Source organism: Lemur catta, chromosome 4 (assembly GCF_020740605.2).
Source record: "Lemur catta isolate mLemCat1 chromosome 4, mLemCat1.pri, whole genome shotgun sequence".
Classification (NCBI taxonomy): Eukaryota; Metazoa; Chordata; class Mammalia; order Primates; family Lemuridae; genus Lemur; species Lemur catta.
Genome location: NC_059131.1, coordinates 21,012,201 through 21,039,324, shown reverse-complemented (window position 1 = coordinate 21,039,324; position 27,124 = coordinate 21,012,201). Strand labels below are relative to the sequence as shown.

The following is a 27,124-nucleotide window of genomic DNA, read 5'->3' as shown; positions in this document are numbered from 1 at the left end:
CTTTTCCTATTTTAAGACGCGTCTATTTAGTTTTTAGGAGGGTGAAACAGTTAACTAAATGTTATATTTTAATTATTAAAAAAATCTGTTACATAAGCACATAGTGAATACGTTCGGTTTAATTGACCTTCCTGAACTCTCTGGGCCTGGGGGTGGTGGCAGGCAGGGAGTCACAGCCCTGTCAAAAAGGACTTGCTGGGGCTGGGGGAAGGAGGGCGCAGTCAGCCGGGACAGGAGAGCGGGTCAGCAGGTGGCGCGTCCCACACCGTCAAACGCATCTCGAGGCCGGTTTTACTCAAGCATCTTGGGGATGACCGTGTGACGTTCGTGCTCAAGACTACTAGCAAGCTAAACCAGAAGCCTTCCACAGCGCTTTGACAAGTTTTGTCCTGCTCAATCCTCCTGTCCCCAGGCGAGGCTGGCGGAGATTTGTCAGCGGCAAATTCTTTGTCTTGCGTATATTCCGAAGAGGAAACGGGCCCAGCCGCGCGAGCAAGACAAGCTCCGCCAACATCCAACGGTTACCCAACCACCACCTGCAGGCTCCTGCGCCCCGAGGGCTGCGACAGGGCGTCTGACAGCGAGGGCGGGGCCTCGCCTGGGCTACGTCACTCTCCTGCGACGGCGCTTGCGCGGGACGCCATGCTCGCGGCCGGGTACAGCGGTCCTGTCTTGCTGGGGTTGCTGCGCCTCTGGAGGCGGCGGGCAGGGCTCGGAACCAGCTCATTCTTGCGAGGCCTTGGGCAAGCGCACTTCGAGGGAGCCCAGTCGCTGTGTTACGAGTCCTCGCCTAGGGACGCGCGAAAGGAAGATCGAGAGCGCGAGGCGGCGCAAAGGAAAGCCGCAGGAGCAGAGTCTTCCCCCTCTCGCCCTCTGCACATCCCGGGCTGTGGGACCAGATGTTTTTCGTCACTGGAAAGCCTCAGACTGCCGACGCCGCAGGAAGCGTCAACTTCTCAAGAGCCCAAGGACTCGAGCGGAGACCAGTGCCAGTCCGGGCCGGCACACCTGGGATCCGGTGGTCCCTCGCCGCCCGCCCTGGCCCAGTCCGCGACCGACGTCGACGAGCTTCACGTCTCCCCTTGCTGCTCACTTTCCAGAGAGGGCCCCTTTCAGCCTGGGGAGCTGATTTTAGCGGAGACTGAAAAGAGAGAAACACAATTTAAAAAATTATTTAGGTTGAGCAATTCCGGATACTTAAATAAGAACTGGGGGGCAGTCCCGTTCAGCAAGATTGTGGGGAAGTTCCCCGGCCAGATACTGATGAGTTCCTCCGGTAAGCACTTCATGCTGAGGAGGCCGACATTGGAAGACTATGTGTTATTGATGAAAAGAGGGCCTGCCATAACATATCCAAAGGTAATGCGATGGGGTTCAGGTGTGTATTGGTTCCAGGAAGAGCAAAGATGGATGCAGTGCTGCTACAGGCCTGATAAATGTACTCAAAGCACATCTCATTTGTTTTATTGTGCTCAGCCGTGTTTTAAAAAACAATAGATACGATTTTTACATATCTTATGAAAATTGGCATATTGCTATTGCTAATTTTCGGAGGAAACAGCCAGATTTAATTTTAATTTGGGAGTCTTGATTCCTTATCTGTAAAATAAGACAATGTCAGCTTACTATTAGAATGCTGTGGACTCACTAGGCACAAAATAAGTACATGTTTGTTCCCCATTACTCTTCAGTTCGAAAGTTCAGCATTCAAGAGAATGTTGAACTTTTGGGGACAATTTTGGAGTACTACTATGGTGAAATTTCAGTCAGTTAATTTAATAAGGTGTGTTACTAGAGGTATATTTTATCAAAAATAGATATATTACTATGCTTTTCTCTTTAGGAAGAAAATAAAGTATTGTAGTAAAACAGCTAACATTAAACTAAACATCAAATGAATATTCTTTATAAGTAAGTTAACCGCCTAGTGCCTAGTTTCAATCATATACTAATCTTCCATTCCTAGTGGTTTATTTCAATCCTTAATCACAGTCCCAGTCCATGAGTAGAATGTTCCTTTGTAACACAACTCCTCCTTTCCCCAATTATTTATTCAGCAAATAATTGACTACCTTCTATATTCAAGGCACTATTTTACAGAGGTATAGTGGTGAAGATATAGTGTTGAATGGCAGTCCTTGCTCTCAACATAAACCTTGTATTCTAGAGAGGGTGACAAAGAACAAAGAAGTAAATGAAAGAATACTGTCATTTCAGGTAGTGCTAAGTGCCATGAAGACAAATAGATTAACAATTTAACAATGACATTGTGTTGGGGGGAATACTATGTGAGGTGATTAGATCCAGTCTCCTAGGAGGTACATATGATAGGAAACCTAAATAAGAAAGAACCATCCTTGCAAAGATCTAGTATCAGAATTGTTCTTTGAAAGGGAAGAGTATTGCAGAGTTCCTACTGTGGCTTGAATGAGTCAGGTGAGAGACCTAGTATGAGATGTGGTTGGAGAGAGTATTTTAGTCCATGTGTAGTGGGGGAGCATTGGAAGGTTCTAAGTAGGAATCCAATCTGTATTTTAAAAGGTCTACCCAGGGACTAAGAAAACCTTTCCCGGAGGCTTTAGGCTAGTGGGGATATCATAAGCTCTTGCTGGAAACTGTGTTTTTTTTAAACTACATCACTTCTCTTTCCTCTTTTCACTGTTCCAACCTACTCATAATAAAAGAGTTTTGTAATTTTATCTTGTTTCCTTATGTCTGTTTTCTTCCCACTAGACAAGCAAGATAAGTTACAAAGTTATAAAGATATATCTTTAGGGCACCTTCTCCCTTTCCATTTGTCACAGATAAAAGTCACAGCCTTCCACTGTAAGGAAGAATTTAAATACTGGACTTGGTAAATGTTGACTTCTCTTTTTAACTTCCAAGTAGTGGCTGCAGATAATTTGACTTCAACCTTTACAACTTTGAAATGCTTAAGGGAGTACCTTAACTGGTTTTGAAAAATTGATCTCCCTGTTAGGATTACGTAGTTTCACGTTAATATTAAAAATAGGTCTGTGTATGGCTTCTCGGCCTTTTGGCTAAGATCAAGTATAGTATCTCTTCTTATCAGTTTGATACCTGATATGTCCATTAAAAATTAAAAAAAAAAAAAGAAAAAAGGTTAGGTCTGTGGGAACAATTTTAAAGTAACTTCCTAACAGATAACTGGGAAATGTCAACATTTCACATTGGTCAATACTAAGCACTTTTAGGGTTGGAATAAAAGTATAAATGTCAAAATCCTTACATTTTATAATTAATCCTTTCTGACTTGCATGATTTGATTTTAACACTTACATAAGGACAGTTGGGTAGTAGAAATTGTTGCCACTTAATAAAAACTAAAGTGTAGCTCGGTTATTAAAACCTTACATTAAGGATTCAGTTTATATTATTGAATTAATCAGGAAAGAGATTAGAGTTCCTATTAAGAAAAAAATGTAAGTCTAAAAAGTTGTTTGAAAGCCTTCAGTTTTAAAACTGTAGAAAACTGAATAGTAGAGTGATATTTCATAACTTTGGAGAGTCTCCCAATAGCCTCAAATAGCTTTTGGAAAGAGGGAAATCAATAAATGCTAATATCCCATCTACATTTTAGACTGAAATTGCTAAGATGTATATAGTTGGATCCAATCTAGAAAATTTATCCCATTGAGACCATGTAAACTGAAGGACAGAAAGCAAAAGCTAAAGTGTGCTCAATTTATTTATTTTATAACATACCAGGTTTCTGTATCTTATATGAACGATAAAAAAAAAATAGAACTACCTTCTCTAGAGCATTCCATTGAAACGACTACTGAAGCTGCCTCCTACTCCTGTGTCTCCTTCCCATCTCTACACTGAGGTGCCGGCACACGGGAGAGGACACGTACATCTGAAAGACTAAGCATCTGTGAATGAAACTTTTTGACTAATACATCTTAAAAATTATGCATCATTTTGTCCAAGCCATATTTCAGAAAATACATTTTGGCTTTTAATTGGACAACTATCCTTGTTAAATAATTTACTTTTGCAATCAAACCTATATTTAATTTACAATTTTGTTGTGACAGGACAGAAGGCTCCTAGAAACCTCCTCTTAGAACTTTCACAAGCAGCTTTTCCCAGAGAAGGAAAAGATAATAAAAACTTACCATATGTGCTGCTTATTGGCAACTCTGAAAGGTTTGGGAATTGGAGGAATGTTGAAATAAATGGTGATATTTAAAATTCTTTCTCTGTAACATTTGGGATAGCATAATGGTCAACAGTGTGGTCTTTGGAGTTCAACATAGGTTCTACTCCTGACTTCCTCATTTAATTCCTGGCAGTGGAACATTGGATGAATTACTTTACCTCCAATTTTTCGCCTTTGCAATGACAATGATGACACTTTTCTTGTATTCTTATGCTGATAAAACAAGATACTGTATGAAAGCCAGTTGCATAGTCACAGAAGCTTGGCATATGGTAAAACTTCAATAAACGGCTCTTATTACTGCCATCTATGATATTCCTGTTGCATTAACAAAAGCAATTCTTCAATTACAATGTTTGCCAAATAGGTCCTCTGATCGTAGTACAGTATCCTAATTCTACATTAGAAGCTCATCATTTCATGCAGATATTACATAAGGTCCTAACTGGTCTTTCTGCCTCCAATTTTTCTCTAGTAGACCCTGTACTCCCCTGCCAGATTAATCTTCATAAAATGCCGTTTATGTCGCCTCAGTGACATGTCCTAGTTGTCTACCAGGCCAAGTTCAAATGCCTGCTATGGGCATTTAAGTCTCCCTGTCTCTCCTCCTAAGATGTGTAAACTGTGTTTATTCTACTACTATTTTGTTTAAAGCTGTCTGTATCTTGTGATTGTTTCCTTAAATTCGCTACTCTTTTGTCTTTAAGCCAGGGCAGTCTGCTGCTTTCTCCTTTTTCTGAGCTCGTAATGTATTGTCTGTAATTTTAGTATTATTTTGAAGTGCTGTCTTATTTGCTAATTGATTCTTGAATCTCTCTTGTTTTATTGAACAAAATATAAACTCTGTTGAAATCTGTTGGCTAGGAAGGAAATTTTTTTTAAATAAAAAAACTAAAAAACAAAAGGAAAAAAATTTAAAAAAAAGGGAAAGTTAAAAATTTTACAAATATAAACACTCTGTAGATAGGGCCGGAGTCTAATCCTTTTTTTCTCTCCCTTCTTCTCCATGTCCAACAATGTAAGATAAGAGTAGGTGATTAGTCCCTGAGTCACCCATACTGTGTTTCAATCACAGGATATGAATATGATGCTGTTGATGATGAATATCAGCCCAGGTGATACTGTTTTGGAAGCTGGCTCAGGCTCTGGTGGAATGAGCTTATTTTTATCCAAAGCGGGTAAGAGATTGGGTTAAGTGAGTTGGATCTCCATGATAAAACATTCAATTTGTTAATAATAGAAGGTTAACAGAGATAAAGATATGTGGGAAAATACATAACTTTGTGATAGAGAGTATTCTCAAAACCAAATATAAGCAACTATTTTTCTTTCCATTTTGTACATATATTCCAGTCACTCCCTTTCTAACCCTTTCTCCATTTTCATTGCTTTCTTTTGTTCCCTCCATGCTCTCTGATGCTTCTGCCTTTTTTTTTTAAGTCTGCATTTTATCGGAGTATAACATAGCTGCAGAGAAGTGTACAGATCATAAGTGCATACTGCAATGAATTTTTATATAGTGACCACATTCATGTAGTTGTTACCCAGGTCAAGGCAGGGAATGTTCCTACACCACAGAGACCTCTGTTTGTCCCTTCCCAGTCTCTGTCCTCCCCAAAGGTGACCACTGTTCTAATTTTTATCACCAGTGATCAGTTTTACCTATTTTGAACCTTATATAATGGAATCATAGAATAGGTACTCTTTTATATCTGGCTACTTTCATTCATATTATGTTTGTGAGATTCAGCCATCGCATACAGCAGTAGTTCTTTCATTTTAGTTGCTGTATAATATTCTATTTTATATATAAATCACAATTTATCCATTCTACTGTTAATGGAAATTTGAGTTGGATACTACTAATAGTGTTGCTCTGAGTCTTCTTGTACTTGTGTTTTGGTGCACATATGTACATGTTATTGTTGAGTAATAGTGCCAGCATGAGAAAGTATGGGAGGAGGAGGGTGTCAGCTGCTGGAGAAGAATTATATCCTGTTAGTGCCAAAGGAGTGTGGTTGGTGTTCGTAAATAAATTAATCCTAATACAGAACTATTAAAAGCTAGATCATGAAGAATTTTCTTTCAGAAACTCTCTAAAAATTGTCAGTTGGTAAGAGTACTACTTGAAGGTAGGTACCTGACCAAAAATCAGGAGTTATATATTAAATGTAATTTTTTAATGTTTCTACTATTTTATTTCTGGTTACTTTTATCCTAGTTGATTAGTGCCCCCTTTGACTACTTAGTGTCTCTGAGTGTCAGGGTTACTTTGGCTGGTCTGACTGTGTAGTGTTCCTTTCCCTACCTAATAATAGGCTGTTGAACAGTCACAGTACACTCTTAGGATAGATGTTGTAAAGATTACAGATGGAAATACGCTGAAATTAAACTTGTACCTACCTTTTTTTTTTGAGACAGAGTCCCACTCTGTTGCCCAGGCTAGAGTGCTGTGGCATCAGCCTAGCTCACAGCAACCTCTAACTCCTGGGATCAAGGAATCCTCCTGCCTCAGCCTCCCGGAGTGCAAGGATTACAGGTGTGAGCCACCACACCCTGCCCTACCTTTTGTTCTTTGACCCAATGTTATCACATAAGAACTTAATCCAGATTATACTAGGACAGTAAATTCATTCTGGGCTCCTCAAATCTTTTGTTTGACTCTTTTCTGTACATAAAGGTTGTTTTTTTGTTATAATCTATGACAAATTCCTAAATACATGTTTTAATTTGACAAAGTGGATTTATAAAAATTTGCAAAAAAGAAATGCCTATGTTTGTAAAATATATAGTATCAGAGGAGTGTCATGGCATGAAAAATCCCAAACCCTGAGTGATCAATAAATTATTGCTATTTTTCTATGTGATGGATATCTTTTTTCTCTGTAATTTTCTTTTCCAGTTGTTTACCTTATGTTGCTATTAACATTAATTTTTATCCCCTGATAACGTGATGACTTGTAGCTAGAGTTACATTTCAAAAGACATCCTGGCATTGAAGCATTTCAATAGTAAACTATAGACTGATCAATCTGGGATAACCTCCAAATGGTATCAAATCACCTCAGATAGAGCTGGGTAGAAAGTTAATTGCCTTAAGTTAAAATGTAGTACTCTTCTCTGGAATTGGCGTATTACTAAATGGTTTGAAAGTTCTTCAGACACACAGAAAATACATATACATTTTAAATATATGAAAGGCTTAACCTCATTCATAATAAAAGAAGTGCAAGTTAAAACTATAATCATATACTTAATTCACTTTTTAGATTGACACAGATAAAAAGTTAAATATTGTTGGGGACAGTATAGAGAAATAGGTACTCTAATATGTTATTGGTAGATGTGTAAATTGGTACTACTTGTTTGGAGGAGAGTTTGTTAACATTTTTCAAAATAAAAAATTCACATACCCTTAAGCCAGCAATTTCACTTTTAGGACTTTATGCTATAGGGATGTACTGGCTCATAGTACAAAGACTTAGGCACAGGAATTTTCATTGCAGTATTATTGTATTAGGACATAACTAGAAACAAGCTAAATGTTCATCAGTAGATAACTGGTTAAACAAACTATGGTGTAGCCATACACTGGAATATAAAAGCTGTTCAAAAGAATGCAATTAAAAAAGAATGCAGTACGTCTATAATCACCGAAATGACATTGATAAGTAAGAAGTACGGTATGGGACGGTGTGTATGATATACCTTAATGTGTATTAAATACAGGGAGATACTTGCATGCTAGCATAGGGAGTGACCCTCAAGGGAAGGGTAAATAACTGGAAATACGGTTGCTTCTAAGGAGGGAGTTTAATTGGGGATCACAGATGGAGGAAGACCTTTCTAACTTTGCACTATTTTGAATTATTTTTTCACATACACATAATACTTTTGGAAAATAAACTTTGACACTAATGAACTGATTAATACTATGAAATATAAAATTATTTTCTACTTAAGTTGGATCACAAGGACGAGTCATAAGTTTTGAAGTACGAAAAGACCATCGTGATCTGGCTAAGAAGAATTACAATCACTGGCGTGATTCATGGAACTTAAGTCATGTAGAAGAGTGGCCTGACAATGTGGATTTTATTCATAAGGATATTTCAGAAGCAACTGAAGACATAAAATCTTCAACATTTGATGCAGTAAGTTTTCTAAAGCAGGTCCTATGTTCTTACTTTTGAGTACAAGGAAATAAGAATCAGGCTTCTTTTGTATGGGCAAGAGTCTTGTTTCATTATTTGCACAATTTCTGTCTCTAGGGGTAGAAAGAATATTTTCCTTTAGTGCCATGGTGGGATTTGGGGCAGAGAGACATGCTGAGTCAGGTGCCACAGTTGTCAGTGAATGGAGGATAGTGACCACAGACCTGTCATTGAGCCTCAGGAGCCTCAGCATTTCCAGGATAAAGGAATAATTTAGAAACAGCATTGGGAGCACATTGAGCCCAGTGTCTAACTAGAGTTTTGAGATTTAGGGAAATAAGTAGCCTCCATTTGAGAGACCGTAGGCAAGAGGCATCTTTAGTCAGTTAAAGTCAGGATGTAGAGAGGAGTGTGTTCATGAAAGATGTTGAGAACAGAGGCATTTATTATGAACAAAGCTTCAGAAAGTAGAGTGGAGGAGGAGCAAGTAGGAGGCTAGGTTAGGGAGAAGAGGCAGAACAGTATAAAGGTAAAAGGTAGATGACAAGAGGATATTTTAAGCTGTGACCAAAGATGGGTAAGGTGTGGGACATGGAGGTATTATCTGGCTTCACAGTTTCAGAATTCCAGTATAAGTTGCCTTATCCTTGGTGATGCCACTTAACAGTTCATAGCTCGACACTATAGACTGAGGCCTTAGTAAGGAGTCTTCCTTGCTTTCCTTAATTGGCTGCTGGAAGGTTGGATTATTTTGGTGAGAAATGAAGCAAAGTTCAAAGAGAAGAGAAAATGATTTTTATTATCTCTAATATAACTAAAGCCTATAATTGTGGCATGGCTTACTGTACATGAAGACCACGGTTCTTTCTTCTCATCTTTGTTTGGCTTGCACATTATAGCTCAGTGAGAAGGAAAAGGCTCTACTTCAGCCATCCATAGGAATGTGAAAAATACCTGGGAGATTAATTGGTCATCACAATTTTGCTTGATGAGCATGAAACACAACAAAGGGTTTTAATGATGTTGTTGAAGCTTTGTAGAAACCTGCTGAACCATCCCTGATCTAAAAAGAATACTCCTTATTAGATTCATTCAGTTGAATCTCTCTTGAATAATCATGCCGGATGAATACTCAATATGAGAGAATATAGAAGGAGAAGGGGTGTCCGCTGCTGGAGAAGTTATTTAATATATGCTGGTAGGGCCAAGAATTATAGTTGGTGTTGATAAACAAGTTGTAATACAGAACAATTAAGTAAAAACTAGATCATGAAGAATTTTCTTAAGAAAGTCTCTAAATATTGTCCATTGGTAAGAGTACTGCTTGAGGGTAGGTGCCTGATCAGAAATCAAAAGGTGTATATATAAATATAAATTTATTTTCATGTTCCCACCATTTTTTCCCCTGGTTACTGTTATCCTGGTTGATTATTGCTCCCTTTGACTACTTAATTCTTCTCCTAGCTGCCTTGTCACCTCCTGGGTGTCCCCTCTTCTAATCTATTCCCCTCTTCTCTAGATTAATCTTCCTAAAATATAGTTCTGGTACTTTCATTCTTCTCTTGAAAAGCCAATCAGGAGCTTTTTATTCAAAGACTTTGGTGTCCGGAATCTGATCTCAACCTTCCTTTCTACTCTAGTCCTTTGTGTAACCTGCCTATATTGCTGTAAATGAATAAGAAAGGTGTTAAACCACAAAGGCAGAGAGAATAGAAAAAGAGACAATGCCTTATAAAAGAGTTTAAAAATGTTTAACAAATTTTGGAAACAGCTTAATTAACCATCAGAAGGGAATGGACATAATGGAATAGTGACAATAAATGTACTATGTCTGCATCAATAATTCTCAAAGACATGGTGCTGAGTGAAAAAAGCATTATAAAAGAATATGTGGAACCGTCACCTATGTGTAACATTTACAGTACACAACATGTATTGGTTGTACCTATATACATGTAGAAGTATAAAATTATTTGGGACTGTTACCAACCTCAGGACAGTGACTATTTATGAGGAGAGAAAAGGAAGGGAAAGGACTAGGGGGAAGTAAGTTTTGGATTCACTGCTGGGCTTTGTAATAGTCAATGTGACATTGGGTAAGTTGCTTAATCTTTTCATGATTCCATCACCTCACGTATTAAACAGGAATAATAATAGTACCTATTTCATAGAGTTGTTGAGGACTAAATGAGAGAATTTCTGTAAAGTGCACAGAATAGTGCCTGGTACATAGTAAGCATTAAATATATGATAGTTATGATTTCCATTAAGATTTCCCTCCTTTTCCGTTTTCTTCACCTGTTTAAACTCTAGTCTCCCTTCATAGCTTAGATCAAAGGTCATCTCCTGCAAGGAATATCCCTTAATAATTTAGCTGGAGGATTACCACCTTCCTTTGAATTACTGAACCACTTTGTTTCTTGATTCAACAAGCATTTATTAATTAAGGACCTGCTATGTGCCATATACTATGCTAAGACAAAAATGAATTATACATTCAAAAGAGCTTTCTTTCAATCTAGAAGAAAAAATAGACATTAAAACAATTAGTAGAAGGACTCAGAAGTGTAAAACACTATGGGTGTAGAATTGAGTACAATGAGCAAGGGCTGCAAATGCAGCCGTGAGGGGTTAGATAATGAAGAATGTTGTGTATAAGCTAGAGAATGGGGACATTATCTTGTAGATAATGGAAAACTATTGATGAACTTTTAAGTAGGAGAGTAGACTGTCCAGATTTCTATTTGAAATTAATTCTGGGGGAAGGATGGAGGCTGGGAATCTATGCAGAAAGCTATTGAAATATTTCAAGAAGATATGAGGTCTTAATCTAAGATAATGTCAGTAGGATTAATTTGAGAAACACTTAAGAGGTAGATTTGTGGGACTTTAATTCAAATGGAAGCATCAAAACCCCACAGATTCTCAAAAGGGAGTTCAGAGTAAAGAAAATGATGGCTCCTTGACTAGCCTTTAATAAAAAAATAAGAAATGATGACTCCAAGTTTCTGGTTTCAGTGACTGGATGAGTGGTAATGCAGTTAACTGAGAATAGAGCATTCAAGAGGAATAGCAGATTTCTTGGTTATCTGATTTTGGTCCTCGTTAACATTATTGTAAAACTACAGTCTAAGAACCCATTTCTGTCCATTTGTTGATGCTTTGTTTCAGTCATTAAAATATCTAGTTGGATATTGCATAGGCATCTTAAATATAGGTCCAAACCTGAATTCTTTTCCTCAAGCTTGCTCCTTCTATAGTGGTCATCATTTTCCTCATTATAAAGGACATCTCCATTCTTCCAGTGGCTTAGGCTAAAAACTTTGGATTCAACCTTGACTCCTCTCTTTTTCTCACATCTCATCTCCCATCCAATCCTAATTCTAAGTGGCTTTACCTTCAAAATATAAACCACATCTCGCCACACCCACTGCTGTTTGCTATTGTAAGCCACTGCCACTGTCATCCTTGTATTCTCACAGTCTTTTATGCTTATAGATTGTATAAATAAGTCAGGGTATACTTAATGCCACTAAATTGCATACTTAGAATGGTTAAAATGACAAATTTTATGTTTATTTTACCACACACAAAATAGTTTTAAAAAAGGGTCAAGTTATGTCATTCTCTATAAACTCTCCAATGGCTTTTCTCTCCGAGTGAAGCTAAGGTCTACAAGCATCTACATAATCTGTTCCTCCCCCATCCTCACCCACCACCTTAGAACCCATCTCTTACCACTTCGTCCCTTTTGTCCCCACTGGGGTGACAGTGACCACTTCAGACTCCCAATTAGCCTACTGCCTCAGAGCGTTTGTTTGTATTTGCTGTTCCCTCCATCTGGAATATACTTCTCCCTGAATTTCTACACGGTGAGCTTAATCATCTTCTTCAGGTTTCTTCACTGACCAGCCTGTGTATAAAATGGCACCGCCTTTCCTTACCCTGTCACTCTCTATCTCTCTTACTCTGCTTTGTAATTCTATAGCTATTCATGTCACTCATCACCCTCTGTCCTATATATTTATATATTCACTGGGTTTTTATTTAATGTCTGTCCCTTCCTTAGAGTGTAAGTTTCCATGAAACAAAATAGAATATAAGCTGCCATTATATCCTTTCCACTTAGCAACATGCTTGGCATGCAGACCTTGCTTAATAAATGTTTGATGAATAAATTAATAATGAATGTTGTCCCTTGACCCATTAGTACTGTTTTTTTAAAACACACAAACAATAGAATATTTTATCATCTAGTAAACAGTTGTGCCAACAACTCTAAGCTTTTTGGAGTTATCCAACAATAAATGTTACTTTATTTTCTGGTTTGATCAGATCTATTTTTTGTTTTTAATTAATTTTTTATTTGAAAATTTCAGTCATTCATTTACTCTTTGTAATTATTTAGCATCTTTTGTGAATATTGCCCTGTACTCTGAATTGAAAGAGTAATAAAGAGGAAATAAGAGACATGATTCTTACATTTTAGACCGTCTAAGATTAATATTCAGAGTTTTTCCTCTGAACATAAAAAATTAAAACATATTTGAAATAATGTGAATTTCTATTGCCAAAACTTAACTAAAGTATTTAAATTTATAAATTTTGGCAATAGAAATTCACATTATCGCAAATTTTTTAATTTTTTTTATGTTGTGATGGCACATTTTGCACTTGGTAATATTCACAATACAGGAATCTTTCTTTGCTGTATTCATATACATATACATAGCTAAAGGATTTCTGTGTTAACATTGCTAAGTGAAAGACATACCATTGTGATTTTATGTTATCATAAAGTGCTATGACAAACTGTATAATAGTAAACATACCCTTTGGGGAGCAATAAAATGACAGTTAATAGTACTGTATTCTAAGAATGAAATACTTTAATTGGGTAATTGCTTTCCCAAAGTGTATCATTTTACCACAGTAAAAAAATAAAACCTGTGCTTTATTTAAACAGAATCAGACTGATCCTGTTCTCTTTCCCCTCCTCCACAGGTAGCTTTGGATATGTTAAATCCTCAGGTTGCTTTGCCTGTCTTATACCCAAATCTTAAACAGGGTGGTGTATGTGCTGTATATCTAGCAAAGTGAGTAATGGGGCTGTTTTTCTTTGTAATGTGATTTTTAAATATACTTTTGTTTTGCCTAAGTACCAAAATAAATGTTCATTTTGTAACTGAGTAAGGTGTATATATCATCCTGTAAAACTGTTATGACAGGTGTCCCAAATTCATTTATGTTGCTGTTTAAATCATCCTTTACATAAATATTAATCTAAGATGCATATTTCTTCTCACAATTTGGAAGAAAAGTTTTAAAAGTGTGATGTGAACAGTAATGTTCAATTTTGGTCTCTGTATTATTTTATTTAGTTTTCTGTGAAGTTACTTATTATGTGCCCTAACCTGAATTTTCAACTCCCCCATCCTTGATTTAACTATAGAATTTAAATTTGGGTAAGAGGTATAGTGAACTTAAAATAAATATAAAGTTATTATTTAATAGGAATGTAAAGTACCTTTTTCACTTTTCTGAAAGCATCACACAGGTTATTCAACTTTTAGATGGAATTCGCATCTGTGAACTTGCTCTTTCATGTGAAAAGATAAGCGAGGTCATCATCAGAGATTGGTTAGTTTGCCTCGCAAAACAGAAAAATGGAATTTTACCTCAAAAAGTAGAACCTGAAATCAACACAGATTTACAATTACGTTCTCAAAAGAAAATTGGAGTTGAAGGTGAGATGTTTCAAGAGGATGATTGTCGTAAGCTTCAATTTTACTTTATGCATGTGTGTGCAACAGTAAATAGAGAATGGGTTCCTGAGTGTGTTGACCAAGAGATTATAAAAATATTCATCAGGAATTTTCTTTTTCTTGTAGAAATTGAGATGTGGTATTTATTCTGTTAAATTAAAATGTATAAAGGACAGAATAATTTTTCCTGATTTTTATATAAAACTGGTACCTTTGAAGAACTGAGCTTCTTATAATATTCATATTTCACTTGTCATAAGGAGCTTGGTTTGTGAAACAATTTAAATATACTAAGGACTGCTTTTAATTTAGATCAGTGATTATTACTGAAGACAATGAATTTAATAGGACCTGATACATAAATAGCTAATATTCCAAAAAGCAACTTCTAAGATGCTGCTGGAGTTCTTTAAAGAACTAAGTTTAGGTTCTTGTTGTCTGTACACATTATTTAGACCATGGACAAGTTTTCAAAGATCCATTGATTTATGATATGGGTTTATCCATTTGGTTATAAAGCCATATAGAAGTTTATCATGTAATCATTGACAAATTGTTTCTGTGCAATAACTGGCAAAGTAATTTTAAAACAAATGCTAGAAAAAATGAGAAAAAAACTTATACAATAAAGGGAGAGTAATTTATATTTCAGCAGTTTTTGTGAACAAATTATAAAATATTTTATGTAGCTTATAGTACATATTTTGTTTTATAACAGAAGAATCACATTCTGATTTTCCATATGGATCATTTCCCTATATTGCTAGACCTAAACACTACCAAACTGGTCATACAGGTGAGTAATGTTTTCAGACCATATTAAATGGTGTTTTTTTCCTTCTAATTAATGTAATGACCTACTTTTTTCTTCTCTTAAATTAGCTTTTCTTGTCAAATTGAGGAAGGTCAAACTGCAATTTAACTGAGTACCCCAGATGACAGCAACTGATTTGAAGACGGAAAAATTTCAACATAGAACTTTGTATTGCAAATCACTACTTTCATAGATTGGTATCTTTACCTATTACTATGATTTGTATAACTTTTACATATAATTTTGAAAAATAACAAAAGCTAAAGAAACATGTGTAACATTGTAAAACTGCTTAAATGTCCATTTTGACACTTGTCTTGCAGACATTTTGTAGGTAATGATTCCAAGTTGCTTTAGCTGAGCCATCTCATTCTTCACTTCCTGTAAACCACTCCATGGATTTGTCTCGCTTCATGAAATTAGTATTGTTTCCTTTGTTTGATTGATGGTCATTGGCTACTGAAACAAAATATGCATTTTAAGATAAATTTAATGTATTTGTATATTTTAAATACATCTTGTAATGGCTTGGATGTATCTTAAAAAACAATAAAGAAATCTGGGTTATAGTAAATAATAGGGGGAAAACTCATGAGAGTGATATAATCACCTTAAAAATTATAACAAAAGATGTAGTAGTTCTTGAATCTCTTTTCTCTCTCAGAATCTTTTAAACCAACTTGAAAGAACATCAGAATTGCTCAGTGTTATTACATAAATCAAATGTTTTGGGCAATACACTTTAGAAACATGAATTAATTAGGAATAGGGCTTATTATTATTCATAGGCACCAGTCAGCACTTACCACTACACACCATATATATTTTTTAAGAGCTTTATATTTGTTTTTCATTTAATATGTACAACTTATATTTAAGGTTATCCATATTTTACAAATAAACAGCAGCTTAGAATAGTTAGGTTATTGTTTAAATATAGATGTTTTATAGGTCTTAAAGTAGTAATGCCTGAGGATATAAGTGCTGCTATTCCTAGATTTATCTCTTAGGCTAGAACTATTTAAAACCATATGTACATATGTGTAAATTTTTTTAATAACATTTTATAGAATGTGGAAAATTTTAACCTAAAATCTCTGCCTTTAAAAAGTTTATAATGTATGGTAGAGCTAAACATTAAATAATCACACAAATTTAAAACTGAAAGTGTTATAAGTGCTCCAAAGAAGTACAGGGTCCTGTGAGTAACCATAATAGGGGTTTTGCTCTAACAAGTGACAATTAAGCTGAGACCTGAATGGTAAGTAGTAATCAACTACAGCAGGGAAAATGAGAACAAAAAAAAGCTAGTGATGCTGGGGTTGAATGAAAAAGACTGGAAAGAGAGATAGGGGTCAGGCCATGCAGGACCTTAAAGGCCTGTTAAGGAGTTTGTCTATCCTAAGAAAAGTGGGATGCCATTGAAGAATTTAGGTAATGGGTAACATGGTTAGATTTGTATTTTGAAAAAAATCACTCTGGCTGCATTTGGAGAACTGATTGAATCAGGAGCAGAGTATTCTGGTATAATTCTATATGGTAACTATCTGAACACGTACACAATAATGCCTTTATGGCTTTCATAACATTTCCAGATACAGTCATATATTGCTTAACAACGGGAATACATTCTGCGAAATGCCTTGTTAGGCGATTTCACTGTTGTACAAATGTCGTAGTGTACTTGAATAAATCTAGATGGTATAGCCTACTACACACCTAGGCTATATGACATGGCTTATTGCTCCTAGGCTACAGACTTGTACAGCATGTTGCTGTACTGAATGCTGTAGGCAATTGTAACACAAAGGTAAGTATTTGTGTATCTAAACATAGAAAAGGTAATGTGTTACATTATGGTGTTACAATGGCTACAACATCGTAGGCAATAGGAATTTTTCAGCTCCTATGGGACCACAGTCACATATGTGTTCCCTTGTTGACTGAAAACATCGTTATACAGTGCACGACTCTATATAGAAACTCTGAAGAACATTTTTAAATTCCATCATGGAATGCTCCCTTTTCTTCTGCCCTTCTATTTAACTAGTAGTGAAATTGTGTCATTCATTTAATGTTTTAGATGCTTATTATATGTCAAGCCCCAATTGTTTACTTGGAGAAGGGGCTGGCTTAAAAGCAAAGTGGTTGGGTGCGGTGGCTCACACCTGTAATCCTAGCACTTTGGGAGGCCTAGGTGGGAGGATTGCTTGAAGCTAGGAGTTGGAGACCAGCCTGGTCAACATAGCGAGACTCCATCTCTACAAAAAAAAAAAAAAGACAAATTAGCCAGACATGGTGTGCATTCCTATAGTCCCAGCTACTTGGGAGGCTGAGGCAGGAAGGCTGCTTGAGCCTAGGAGTTTGAGGCTGCAGTGAGCTATGATGATGCCACTGTACTCTCACTTAGGCAACAAAGCGAGACCCTGTCAGAAAAAAAAAAAATGTTCTGCCCTTTACTCCTATTTCATGTAGAATACTTTGTTTCTGTCCAACACATTGTGCTCAGTAGATGTTGAATTGAACAAGATCTCCCTACCAGTATCCATTTGGGTTTCTTTTCTTTTCTTTCTTTCTTTCTTTTTTTTTTTTTGTAGTTTTCCCTCCAATTCTCTCTCCCTTCCCTTTTTTTTTTTGTAGTTGTCCATTCTAGTTTTAAGTTGAGTTGAAGACCACACTACATAAGCAATTATGCATTTATTTATATAGTTAATCAAGACCCAGCTTAAGCCCTTTCTTCAGCCCTCCTTCAAACACTAAGAATGTTTATAATCTGGCCTATGGGACAGATACTTTCTAATGTTAGCATTCTATGTCCCTTTGTGGGTCTCCTTTATCATACTGTAATCTCTGGAGATTTGAGACTGACTGAAAACTGTTTTCCTAATGCCTTCTAGAGACCCTACCTTTTCCTCTCGGTAAATGATCACTAAAAGTTTGCTGATGGCTTTAAGCCTACACTGAATTATGCACTGTTTCATCTGTTGACTTGGTCATTTTAGGGGGATATTTAGGTATATAGGTCTTGGATTGTGGAAGGCTTTCATTTTGAATTTTACATTTCAGAGGAAGTGGGAACTTCTGAAGATTCCATGGTCATGTAAGAGGAGATATCTCTAAGAAAGTTAATCTGTTGGTGGTATCTATGTCTACTTAAGTGGAGGAAAAAAACTGTTAAAGATTTCATTATAATGCATTTAGGAGATGACTAGTAGTAGAAAAGGGACAGACAAAAAATATTGTGAAAGAAAACCAGATAAGCAATGGATACAGAGAGAAGGAATCTATGTATAGGGACTCCTGGACTTACGATGGAGTTGAAGTTACATCCTGATAAATCCATTAATTTGAAAATATCATAAGTTGAAAATGAATTTAATACAGCTAACCTACCGAACATCATAGCATAGCCTACCTTAAACATGCTCAGAACACTTACATTAAGCTATGGTTGGACAAAATCATCTGGCAATACAGTACACTGTAGAGTATCAGCATTAACCTGCATGATTTTGTGGCTGACTGGGAGCTGCAGCTAATATATTACTTTCTCTGAAAAGCCTTCACCAAATCTCTCACCCCTCAGAATTAATTCTGAAATCTTTTGTGCTCCTTATCACATTAGTCCTTATCACATTATTAATTTATATGCCCTGATTATGCCTTCATTAGGTATAAGGATTTTAAACCTGGATGACTAGAACAGTGGTAATGACAAAAATAAATAAGAAAATTCAAAGAAGGATTTATTTTTGAGGAAAAATTACTTGGTTTTAGATTCCTTAACAGTTGGAATGTTCTATGCTTGCTTACCTGACCCAAGCCTAAGACTTGGTCTATTTTTTGCCCTTGGCTTCACTCTAAGATCTCAGGGGTCATGAGATAATATGTAGCAACACATACCCATGTTTCACTTGGATCAGCTGAGGTGTCATAAGAGTTACAACAGCATAGGGTAAAGAGAAACATCAGTATAAAATTGTACTGTGTATTCAGATACATCTGGCTTCCCATCTTGTTTTTGTTGTTTTACCTGGTAACTGTGACTTTTCTGAGTTTGTTTTTTCATCAGTAAAATGAGTATAATAATGCTATTTCAAGATTTCTTAGGGAGTTGACTGTTAAATGAGATTATCTTTATAAAGTGCCTAGCACATGATTGGTGATTATGATGTATGTCAATTTGTAAGGAATGCCTCTTTTATCCCCCACCAAAGTGAAATGTTTTGATAGTGTTTTCACCCCACCTTGTCAAATTGGAAAACATTTTGTTCTTAATAAATGTCATAAACATGTTTACATAAAACTTTTTAAACCATGTTTTTAGGAAAAAAGATTTTTAAGGTAGAAAAACATGTTTTTACCTGAAAATTGAGAAGGTGCTTGCGTTTGAAAGAAAGGTGGAAGCATTGATAACCATCTATGCTAAGTTATAGCACAAAAACCTGAAGCAGAGCATAAGCTTTTTGTGTCTTTTTTAGAGAACACTGAATTGAGTTTTCTGTGACCACAAACTATCAAGTGATTCCAACCTTATGTGGACTGGAGGAAAAATTTTGCTAGTAGAGGTCACTACTGGGAATCAGCAGCTGCTTATCAGGCAGTGAGAGACTGACCCCACTCCTGATAACATCATGCGTTCATATTGTCTTATCTCTTCCCATCCCCCCACCCCCGCATTAGCTCACTCTGTTAAGCCTGTTGGAGGAAAATGAATGTATATTTTGCTGGTCAAATATGTGTGTGATCAATAATTTTTCTTTAAAATTATCCAGGCGTGGTGGCATGCACATCTAGTCCCAGCTACTTGGGAGGCTGAGGCAGGAGGATTGCTTAAGCCCAGAAATTTGAGATGGCTGTGAGCTAGGCTGATACTATAGCACTCTAGCCCAGGCAACAGAGCAAGATGACTCTGTCTCCAAAAAAAAAATTGCCGACCCTCTGACATCCTGAAACAAAGAGTTTTACAGTTAACCATGAGTTAATACTCAGAATAAAAGAGTGGTGGGTAAATACTCTTCCTTCCTGTATAGAACCTATAAATCCCGTCCCTGGATGAAAGCACAGCTCCTTCTACGACTCCCCTAAGTCACTACCCCAGTTTTCATCCACAATCCCTCAAAGACCTGCTTTTTTTCCCAAAGCACACTGACTGGCAGAGCCCCTTCCTCCCTGCCTGGGTGCACTCAAATTTCCTGTTGAGCTGTCAATGCCTATAACATAGTGTTACTACTGTTGATATCTATAGAGGCTAGTCTGAATAAAATATAACTGTTTTTGTCTTGCTGTCTATAAATATATGTTCAAATTGTCATTGGAGGCCAGCTGCAGTGGCTCATGCCTGTCTTAATCCCAGCACTTTGGGAGGCCAATGTGGGAGGATCACGTGAGGCCAGAAGTTCAAGATCAGCCTGGGCAACACAGTGAGACCTTGTCTGTACAAAAAATAAGAAAAATTAGCCAGGTGTGGTGGCATGTGCCTGTAGTTTCAGCTACTTGGGAGGCTGAGGCAGGAGGATCACTTGAGCCCAGGAGTTGGAAGTTGCAGAGAGGTATAATCATGCCACTGTACTCCAGTCTGGGTGACAGAGTGAGACTCTGTCTCTAAAAAATAAAAATAAAAATAAAATTGTCATTGGAATTCTCTTCCAACTCATTCCATACAACCTTTCATCAGGGACTTGGTTCTTAATGATTTTACCACTTTCCTTGGTAGTCTGCTAGAAGGCTTCTATGGTAACTTATTTTCCCTGCCGATGGCAGGATTTCCTCAAAGGGGCAGTAGAGCATAATAGGAATTGAGGCTTTAGTCTAGTGTCAGAGACCTGGGTTCAAATGTCACTCCACCACCTTGGCCAAAATATTTAACCTGTCAAAGCCTCAGTATTCTTATCTGCCAAATAAAGATAATAGTATTTATTTACCTTATGGTTGGCTGTGAATATTAAATTATATTATGAATGTAAAATGCATACTATTAATATATTGCCTGGGACAATTTTAAAAATCTAGTAAATCTTACCTATTATAAGGATCAAAGAGTGCAAAGGTAAAAGATGCTGGAGGAGGGGAGGGATGTTAAAAGGCTATTCTTATTTTATAGTTTAGCTTATGGTAAACCCTATTTACCTTCAAATATGAGTGAAATAATCAAAATTATTCTTTTTTTTTTTTTTTTTGAGACAGAGTGTCGCTCTGTTGCCCGGGCTAGAGTGAGTGCCGTGGCATCAGCCTAGCTCACAGCAACCTCAAACTCCTGGGCTTAAGCGATCCTACTGCCTCAAGCCTCCCGAGTAGCTGGGACTACAGGCATGTGCCACCATGCCCGGCTAATTTTTTCTATATATATTTTAGTTGGCCAGATAATTTCTTTCTATTTTTAGTAGAGACGGGGGTCTCACTCTTGCTCAGGCTGGTCTCAAACTCCTGACCTCGAGCGATCCACCCTCCTCGGCCTCCCAGAGTGCTAGGATTACAGGCGTGAGCCACTGTGCCCGGCCCAAAATTATTCTTGAAGGTATTGAAAAGGAATAGACTATACTGTCAGTCAAATTTGTTGAGTGATTACTATGGCCAGGGAATGGAACAATGAGGCATGACCCCTACCTTCAAGAGTCTTAGAGTCTAGTTTCTCCTTTAGTAAAGCTTCAGAAGCCACCATTAGTCTACTCTCATAGGGATGTAGTAAAAATAAATAGTTGAAATTCTGAAATAATGCAGGTCTGTTAATTTCTCAAAATAGAAGGGAGCATAAAAAAATCTGTCCTATCTTCAGATGGGCGAAAATCTGGAAGGCGTTATAAGAAGTAGGAAGGATCACTCCTGCTAGAATATTATTCTAGTACTTTTTCAAATCTAGAAAAGAAATGCCAAAGGAATACTATATATATATAATAAAAATTATTTGAATAAAAATTATGCTGCAGTTGTGTTTCTAGCTCATATGGTTATTTTCTAGTTAATATAAGATACTATTATTTGAAGCCACTAATTCCCAACAAAAATGAAATATGCAAATAAATTATGGTACTTATACTGTCAAGATTAGAAATCAGTTTTTCAAGGACTCAATAATGACATGGGAAAATGCTTTATGATAAATGAAAAAAAGCAGGTCTAGATATAGTATGGTTCTAATTTTTTTAGAAGTAGAAAAGTATACAGAAGGAAACAAATGGGTGGTAAGATTATAAGTAAATTTATTTTCCTCTTGAAACTCCTTTTGAATAAAATTAACATAAAAAAACATGGTTCAGGCTCTTAAAATACTTGAGGCTCATAGTGCATTAGGTTTCCATTTAACATAAGTCACATTAAAAATCTGTTTAGGTAGGCTACCACAGAACAGATACAGACATACGACAAAAAGTGGTAACTGAAAGGGGGAAAACTTTCAATACTAATTTAACTCATATTGTTATAGTATATAAATTATCATTTATCCCTGCCTGTAAGGATTCACTAGAGCTCAACAAATAACATGCATAAGTCTAATTCTGGCAGATCACTAAATCATACCTTGAGAATAGCTATAAGTTCGAGAAGGATCAGCTATTATGTCCATTGAGACTGAGTTGTGTGATTCCTGAGAATGTTTTTCTATCACCTCCACTGTATCACTGGGTGAAGATGATGATGAAGACAATCCCAGTCTAACATATCTTCCTTTTTTACCACAGAGTGAACAATCTACTGGCGTGGCACTCGGTCCCCGGGGCAGTTGAATTTCATCTCTATTGTAGTTTCTGACAGCTCCACTGTGATGAACAGAGCGTTCTCGTTGCCAGATATAATGGGTTGGTGCAATGGCCATAACCTATAGTGGAAAGCTTACTTTTAGAATTTTAATAGGATTTTAGAATGTACTACAATTCAGTACAAAAATTATAACTCAAGAACAGCTGTCTCTAAAGTAGAGATCAAAATCCAAGTTACCGATTTAAAAAATATAACATTTCCAGATAAGGCAGTATTTCTATAAAGTGATTCATTGCTTGGATCATTAAGACAATAATTGACAAAGTATTTAAATTATTTCAAACAGGAAATAGAACTGAAGCAACCCTCCAAGTTGTCAGGGTATTTATTTGTTAAATTCTGAATATTCTAATTTTGGGAAAGATGATACAGTTACCCCCAAACATTCTATAATTCTTAACTTTGGAGTGTGTTGGGTTAAAAAAATGTGATTGAGGTTCCCAACTGTGTGTTGGGCTACTCTTAAAATGTTTGCAGTTATGGCAAGTGACATGGTGAATAAGAACACAGGTAAGTTACTGAACCTCTCTGTTCCTTGGTTTCCTCATCTGTAGTATGGAGATAATAAGAGTGTCTATTTTAGAGAGGTGTGATAAGGATTAGATGAGATCTTATTTATAAGGCCTCACTATCTGTCAGGCATTGTTCTATGTTTGTTAAATAAAATGTGGGCTTTAGAGTCAACATAGACTTAGTTTCTTATCCTGGCACTGCCACTTACTAGCTGTATGATATTAAGTAAGGCATTTAACCTTTCTGAGGCTCAATTTCTTCATCTCTAAAATGGAGATACTATCTACCTTGATCACAGTGGTATGTTCATGTTTCCCTGTAGCCTCGAACTCCTGGGCTCAAGTGATCCTCCCACCTCAACCTTGTGAGTAGCTGGGACTACAGGCGCACACCACCATGCTTGGCTATCTTCTCTTAGTTTTAGTGATTTGTTTTGGTGCCTTTGGTGGGTGTTCTTAAAATTCAATACTTGTCTGTCTGTTTTTTCTCTATATCTATTCTACCTTCCTGTGATCTTAAGAAGTAGTATAGTATAAGTGTTAAAAGCGATGACTGCCTAAGTTCGAATATACTGGCGTGCTGCTTTGCTAATTGTGTGTCCTTGGAGAAGTCACATAACCTCTCTGTGCCTTAGTTTCCTTGTCTGGGATTACCTAGCTAGCTCTAAGAATTGTGAGAGTTAATACATGTGCAGTACTAAGAACAATGCCTGGCAAGTTCTTAAAAAGTATTAATATTACTTTCCCCTGGAATCTCTTACCTACTCTAATCTTTAAACATCACTTATATGTGGATGATGCATCTTACCATACCTGTTGACCATTCATTTAATTATCCAGTTATTACCTTAAATTCATATGTCTAAATACCAAATTCCTTACCTTCCCAATAAACCGGCTTGCTTCTATAGCCTTCCCTATTTCTGTTATGGAATCCATTACTCTTCCCATTATATAGATTTGAACCTGACAGCTCCCTCTCCATATCCCCTGTATCCAACTGGTCACAAAGTAATGATAATTTTTCTAACATTTCTAACATTTCTAAACATTTCTAACATCGATTTCATTTTTCATATCAAAATGAAATGCTATCAGTCTTCTTCACACCCTTGCTTCCTCAGCTATAATAGCAAGTTTAGCAGTTTCCAGTATATTCCCTATATTGGGTTTCTTCTGCATACTGTCATTGGATTATTCTGTCCAAACATACAATACATGTAAAACATTACATTATTCTGTCCAAACATACAATACATGTAAAACATTTACAATCACTGCTTTCTAAATTCCGAATCTGGAATAAAGTAGCAGTTAATGAGGAACTCAGCTATGATGCTATTGTGGCATCTCAGCCAGAGTACACAACTGGAATAGAGAAAAACTTCCTCTTGATTAAATTGCTTCCCTCCATGATGCATGAAAGGGGCTGCAACTGAAATTTAACTCTCTCATTAGATCTAAATCTGTGAACCAGTCTAGAAATTAGGCCATCACCAGTGTAAACAAATCCCATCACAAAGGAGCCAACATCCAAAGAGATAACCTTATCATAAGAAGATAATAAGATCACAATAAGTATAGAAATAGTTTTACTCTTTTCTGCATAAGCCCTATATATTTTTTTCAATTTAATCTTACCCCATCTCTTTCCAAAAAAAGGTTTGAGGCAACTGACAAAGAGAAAAAAAAAAGTCATTGGGCTTGTCTGAAGGTAGTAAGTTATCTCAATTAATTCTTCACAGTTACAGACTGAACTCCTTGTTCTACTCTTTCCCCCTTCTCACTACTGCACTCGACTAGTCTTTAAAAAAAAGAAAAGAAAAATCATTGAACTTGAACTGGAAGCCAAAAGGGAAAATTGGACTAAAGCAGACACACCAGCAATAAAATGTAATAGAGTTGATGTGGTTAAGGATAATACCTGGCTCATAGCTTCTTTGCAGCCAAGGTTAAAAAAAGAAAAGACACAAATTACGAAGCTTATTATCTGAAAGGACAGCATATGTTCTTTCTTTTGACAGTGGTGTATAATGGCAAGAGTGCTGAGTCTAAGTATAGCTGGCTCTGCCACTTATTAACCATGGCCATGGACAAGTCACAATCTTTCTAAGCCACAGTTTTTTCATCTGTGAAATGGAAAGAATACTTATGCTATTTAATTCCCAAGACCAACATAAAGACATAAATTCATATCCTAAACTAACCAATATGAGAGGTTTATATGAAGGCTAGAGGTCATAGAGAAAACAGAACACCGGAAGTCACTAGATGTGAAGTCAAGTTCTGGCTCTGCCACTTACTTGTAAGATCTTGAGTAAATACTATCCTTTGTTGTTCTCAGTTTCATCAGCTGTAAAATGAGAATCCACTACCCTCACAGGTATTTGTGTGCTAACTTATATGAAAATATTTATAATTTGTAAAGCACTATGCAAAGGTAAATTATTATTATTGTAAGCCGGTTTGTAGCTACTATCCTGACTTGAGTTTATTCTAGGATATGGGACTAAAGAAATGTTTTGTTTGGTAGTATACCTGTACTGGGCTTTCAATAATAAATGTCCAGAATGCTTAAATTTCTAGCAGCATGTCTTGCTACTTAAGCAAACATTAGAGTAGGGATGATATAATAAACCTTCACACCCACCGTGCTGGCTATAAGAAATGGGCAGTGGACAGTGCAGAGTGAGCTCAGTGAAGAATTATTTTATAGTTTATTGTTTATCTATTTCACAGATAAAAAAGATATGAAAAAAGAATTGGAAGCTGTAAGTTCCATTATTCTATCAGTAAGCAAATATTTACTGAGTGTCCACCATGTGCCAGACACATAGTTTATCTTGGCACTGGAGAAAAATTAGAACAAAATAAAGACCCTGACCTCTTGGAATTTATATTTTAGTGGGGGTAAATAGATATTAGCAAGATAAGTAAGTAAAAAGAGTATATTATATGGTGGTTGAGTGCTATGTAAAAAATTGGAATTGAGAAAGGAAATACAGAGTAATAGCAGGAGGTACTATTTTTTATTTTAACAGCTTTATAGAGATATAATTCAAATACCATACAATGCACCCATCTAAAATGTACAATTCAATGACATTCAGTATATTCAGTTGTACAACCATCACCACAATTTTAAACATTTTCATCACCCCATAAATAAAGCAACCATACCCCATTCCTTCCTTCCCTCAGCCCCTGGCAACTACTAATCTACTTTCTGTCTCTATGAATTGTCTATTCTAGGCATTTCATATAAATCATACAATAAGTGGTCCTTTGTGATTGGCTTCTTTCACTTAGCATATTTTCAAGGGTCACTCATATCATAACTTGTACTTTATTCCTTTTAATTGCCAAGTAATATTTCATTGTGTGGATATACCATATTTTGTTTATCCATTCATCAGCTGATGGACATTTGAGTTGTTTCCACTTTTGGCTATTAGGAATAGTGCTGCTATGACCATTGTGTACAAGTTTTTGTGTGGTCATATTTTTTCTTTCTTTTGGATATAGAGCTAGAAGTAGAATTGCTGGGTCATATGATAACTCTATGTTTAGCCTTTTGAGGAACTAACAGACTGTTACCCAAAGCAACTATGCCATTTTACATTCCCACCAGAAGTGTGTGAGGCTTCCGATATCTCCATATCCTCGCCAACACTTGTTATTATTTTTGTTTGTAGACATCATAGTGGGTGTGAAATGGTATCTCATTGTGCTTTTGATTTGCATTTCCCTGATGGCTAATGATGAGGATCTTTTCATTTGCTTTTTGGCCATTTGTACATCTTCTTTGAAAAAATGTCTATTTGGATCCTTTGTTCATTTTTTAATCAGGTTGTCTTTTCATTATTGAGTTGTAAAAGCTCTTTTTATTATTCTAGATATAAATCCTTTATCAAATAGATGACTTGCAGAAAGTT

The 27,124-nt window shown here is 36.4% G+C and overlaps 2 protein-coding genes and 1 non-coding gene across 3 annotated transcripts in view; 2 read left to right on the top strand and 1 right to left on the bottom strand.

Annotated features, from left to right (window-relative positions):
• The first annotated feature begins 633 nt into the window (after window positions 1-633).
• Window positions 634-15,407, top strand: TRMT61B (tRNA methyltransferase 61B). Its single transcript, XM_045549315.1, has 7 exons — window positions 634-1,359; window positions 5,262-5,364; window positions 8,150-8,340; window positions 13,345-13,436; window positions 13,888-14,087; window positions 14,824-14,901; window positions 14,988-15,407. Exons 1-7 carry the CDS (start codon window positions 643-645, stop codon window positions 15,029-15,031), a joined length of 1,425 nt encoding a protein of 474 aa, XP_045405271.1. The 5' UTR covers window positions 634-642; the 3' UTR covers window positions 15,032-15,407.
• LOC123637509 lies at window positions 3,022-3,205 on the top strand. The gene has a single exon (XR_006734891.1). It is a non-coding gene; the product is annotated as a U2 spliceosomal RNA (small nuclear RNA).
• The window catches only part of SPDYA (speedy/RINGO cell cycle regulator family member A), a 28,792-nt gene continuing 16,279 nt past the window's right edge, over window positions 14,612-27,124 (bottom strand). Inside the window, exons 5-6 of the mRNA XM_045549316.1 lie at window positions 22,438-22,735; window positions 14,612-15,378 (exon numbers count right to left, since the gene is read on the bottom strand). Coding sequence (XP_045405272.1) covers window positions 15,287-15,378; window positions 22,438-22,735 — 390 coding nt within the window. The 3' untranslated portion in view covers window positions 14,612-15,286. The remainder of the gene's footprint in view (window positions 15,379-22,437; window positions 22,736-27,124) is intronic.

Bases quoted from the DNA above. Each gene is read 5' to 3' on its own strand.
- TRMT61B (XM_045549315.1), top strand. From the start codon at position 643: ATGCTCGCGGCCGGGTACAGCGGTCCTGTCTTGCTGGGGTTGCTGCGC. The intron at 1,360-5,261 runs GTAATGCGATGG...TTTCAATCACAG, and splicing joins CTGCCATAACATATCCAAAG to GATATGAATATGATGCTGTT. The intron at 5,365-8,149 runs GTAAGAGATTGG...TTTCTACTTAAG, and splicing joins CTTATTTTTATCCAAAGCGG to TTGGATCACAAGGACGAGTC.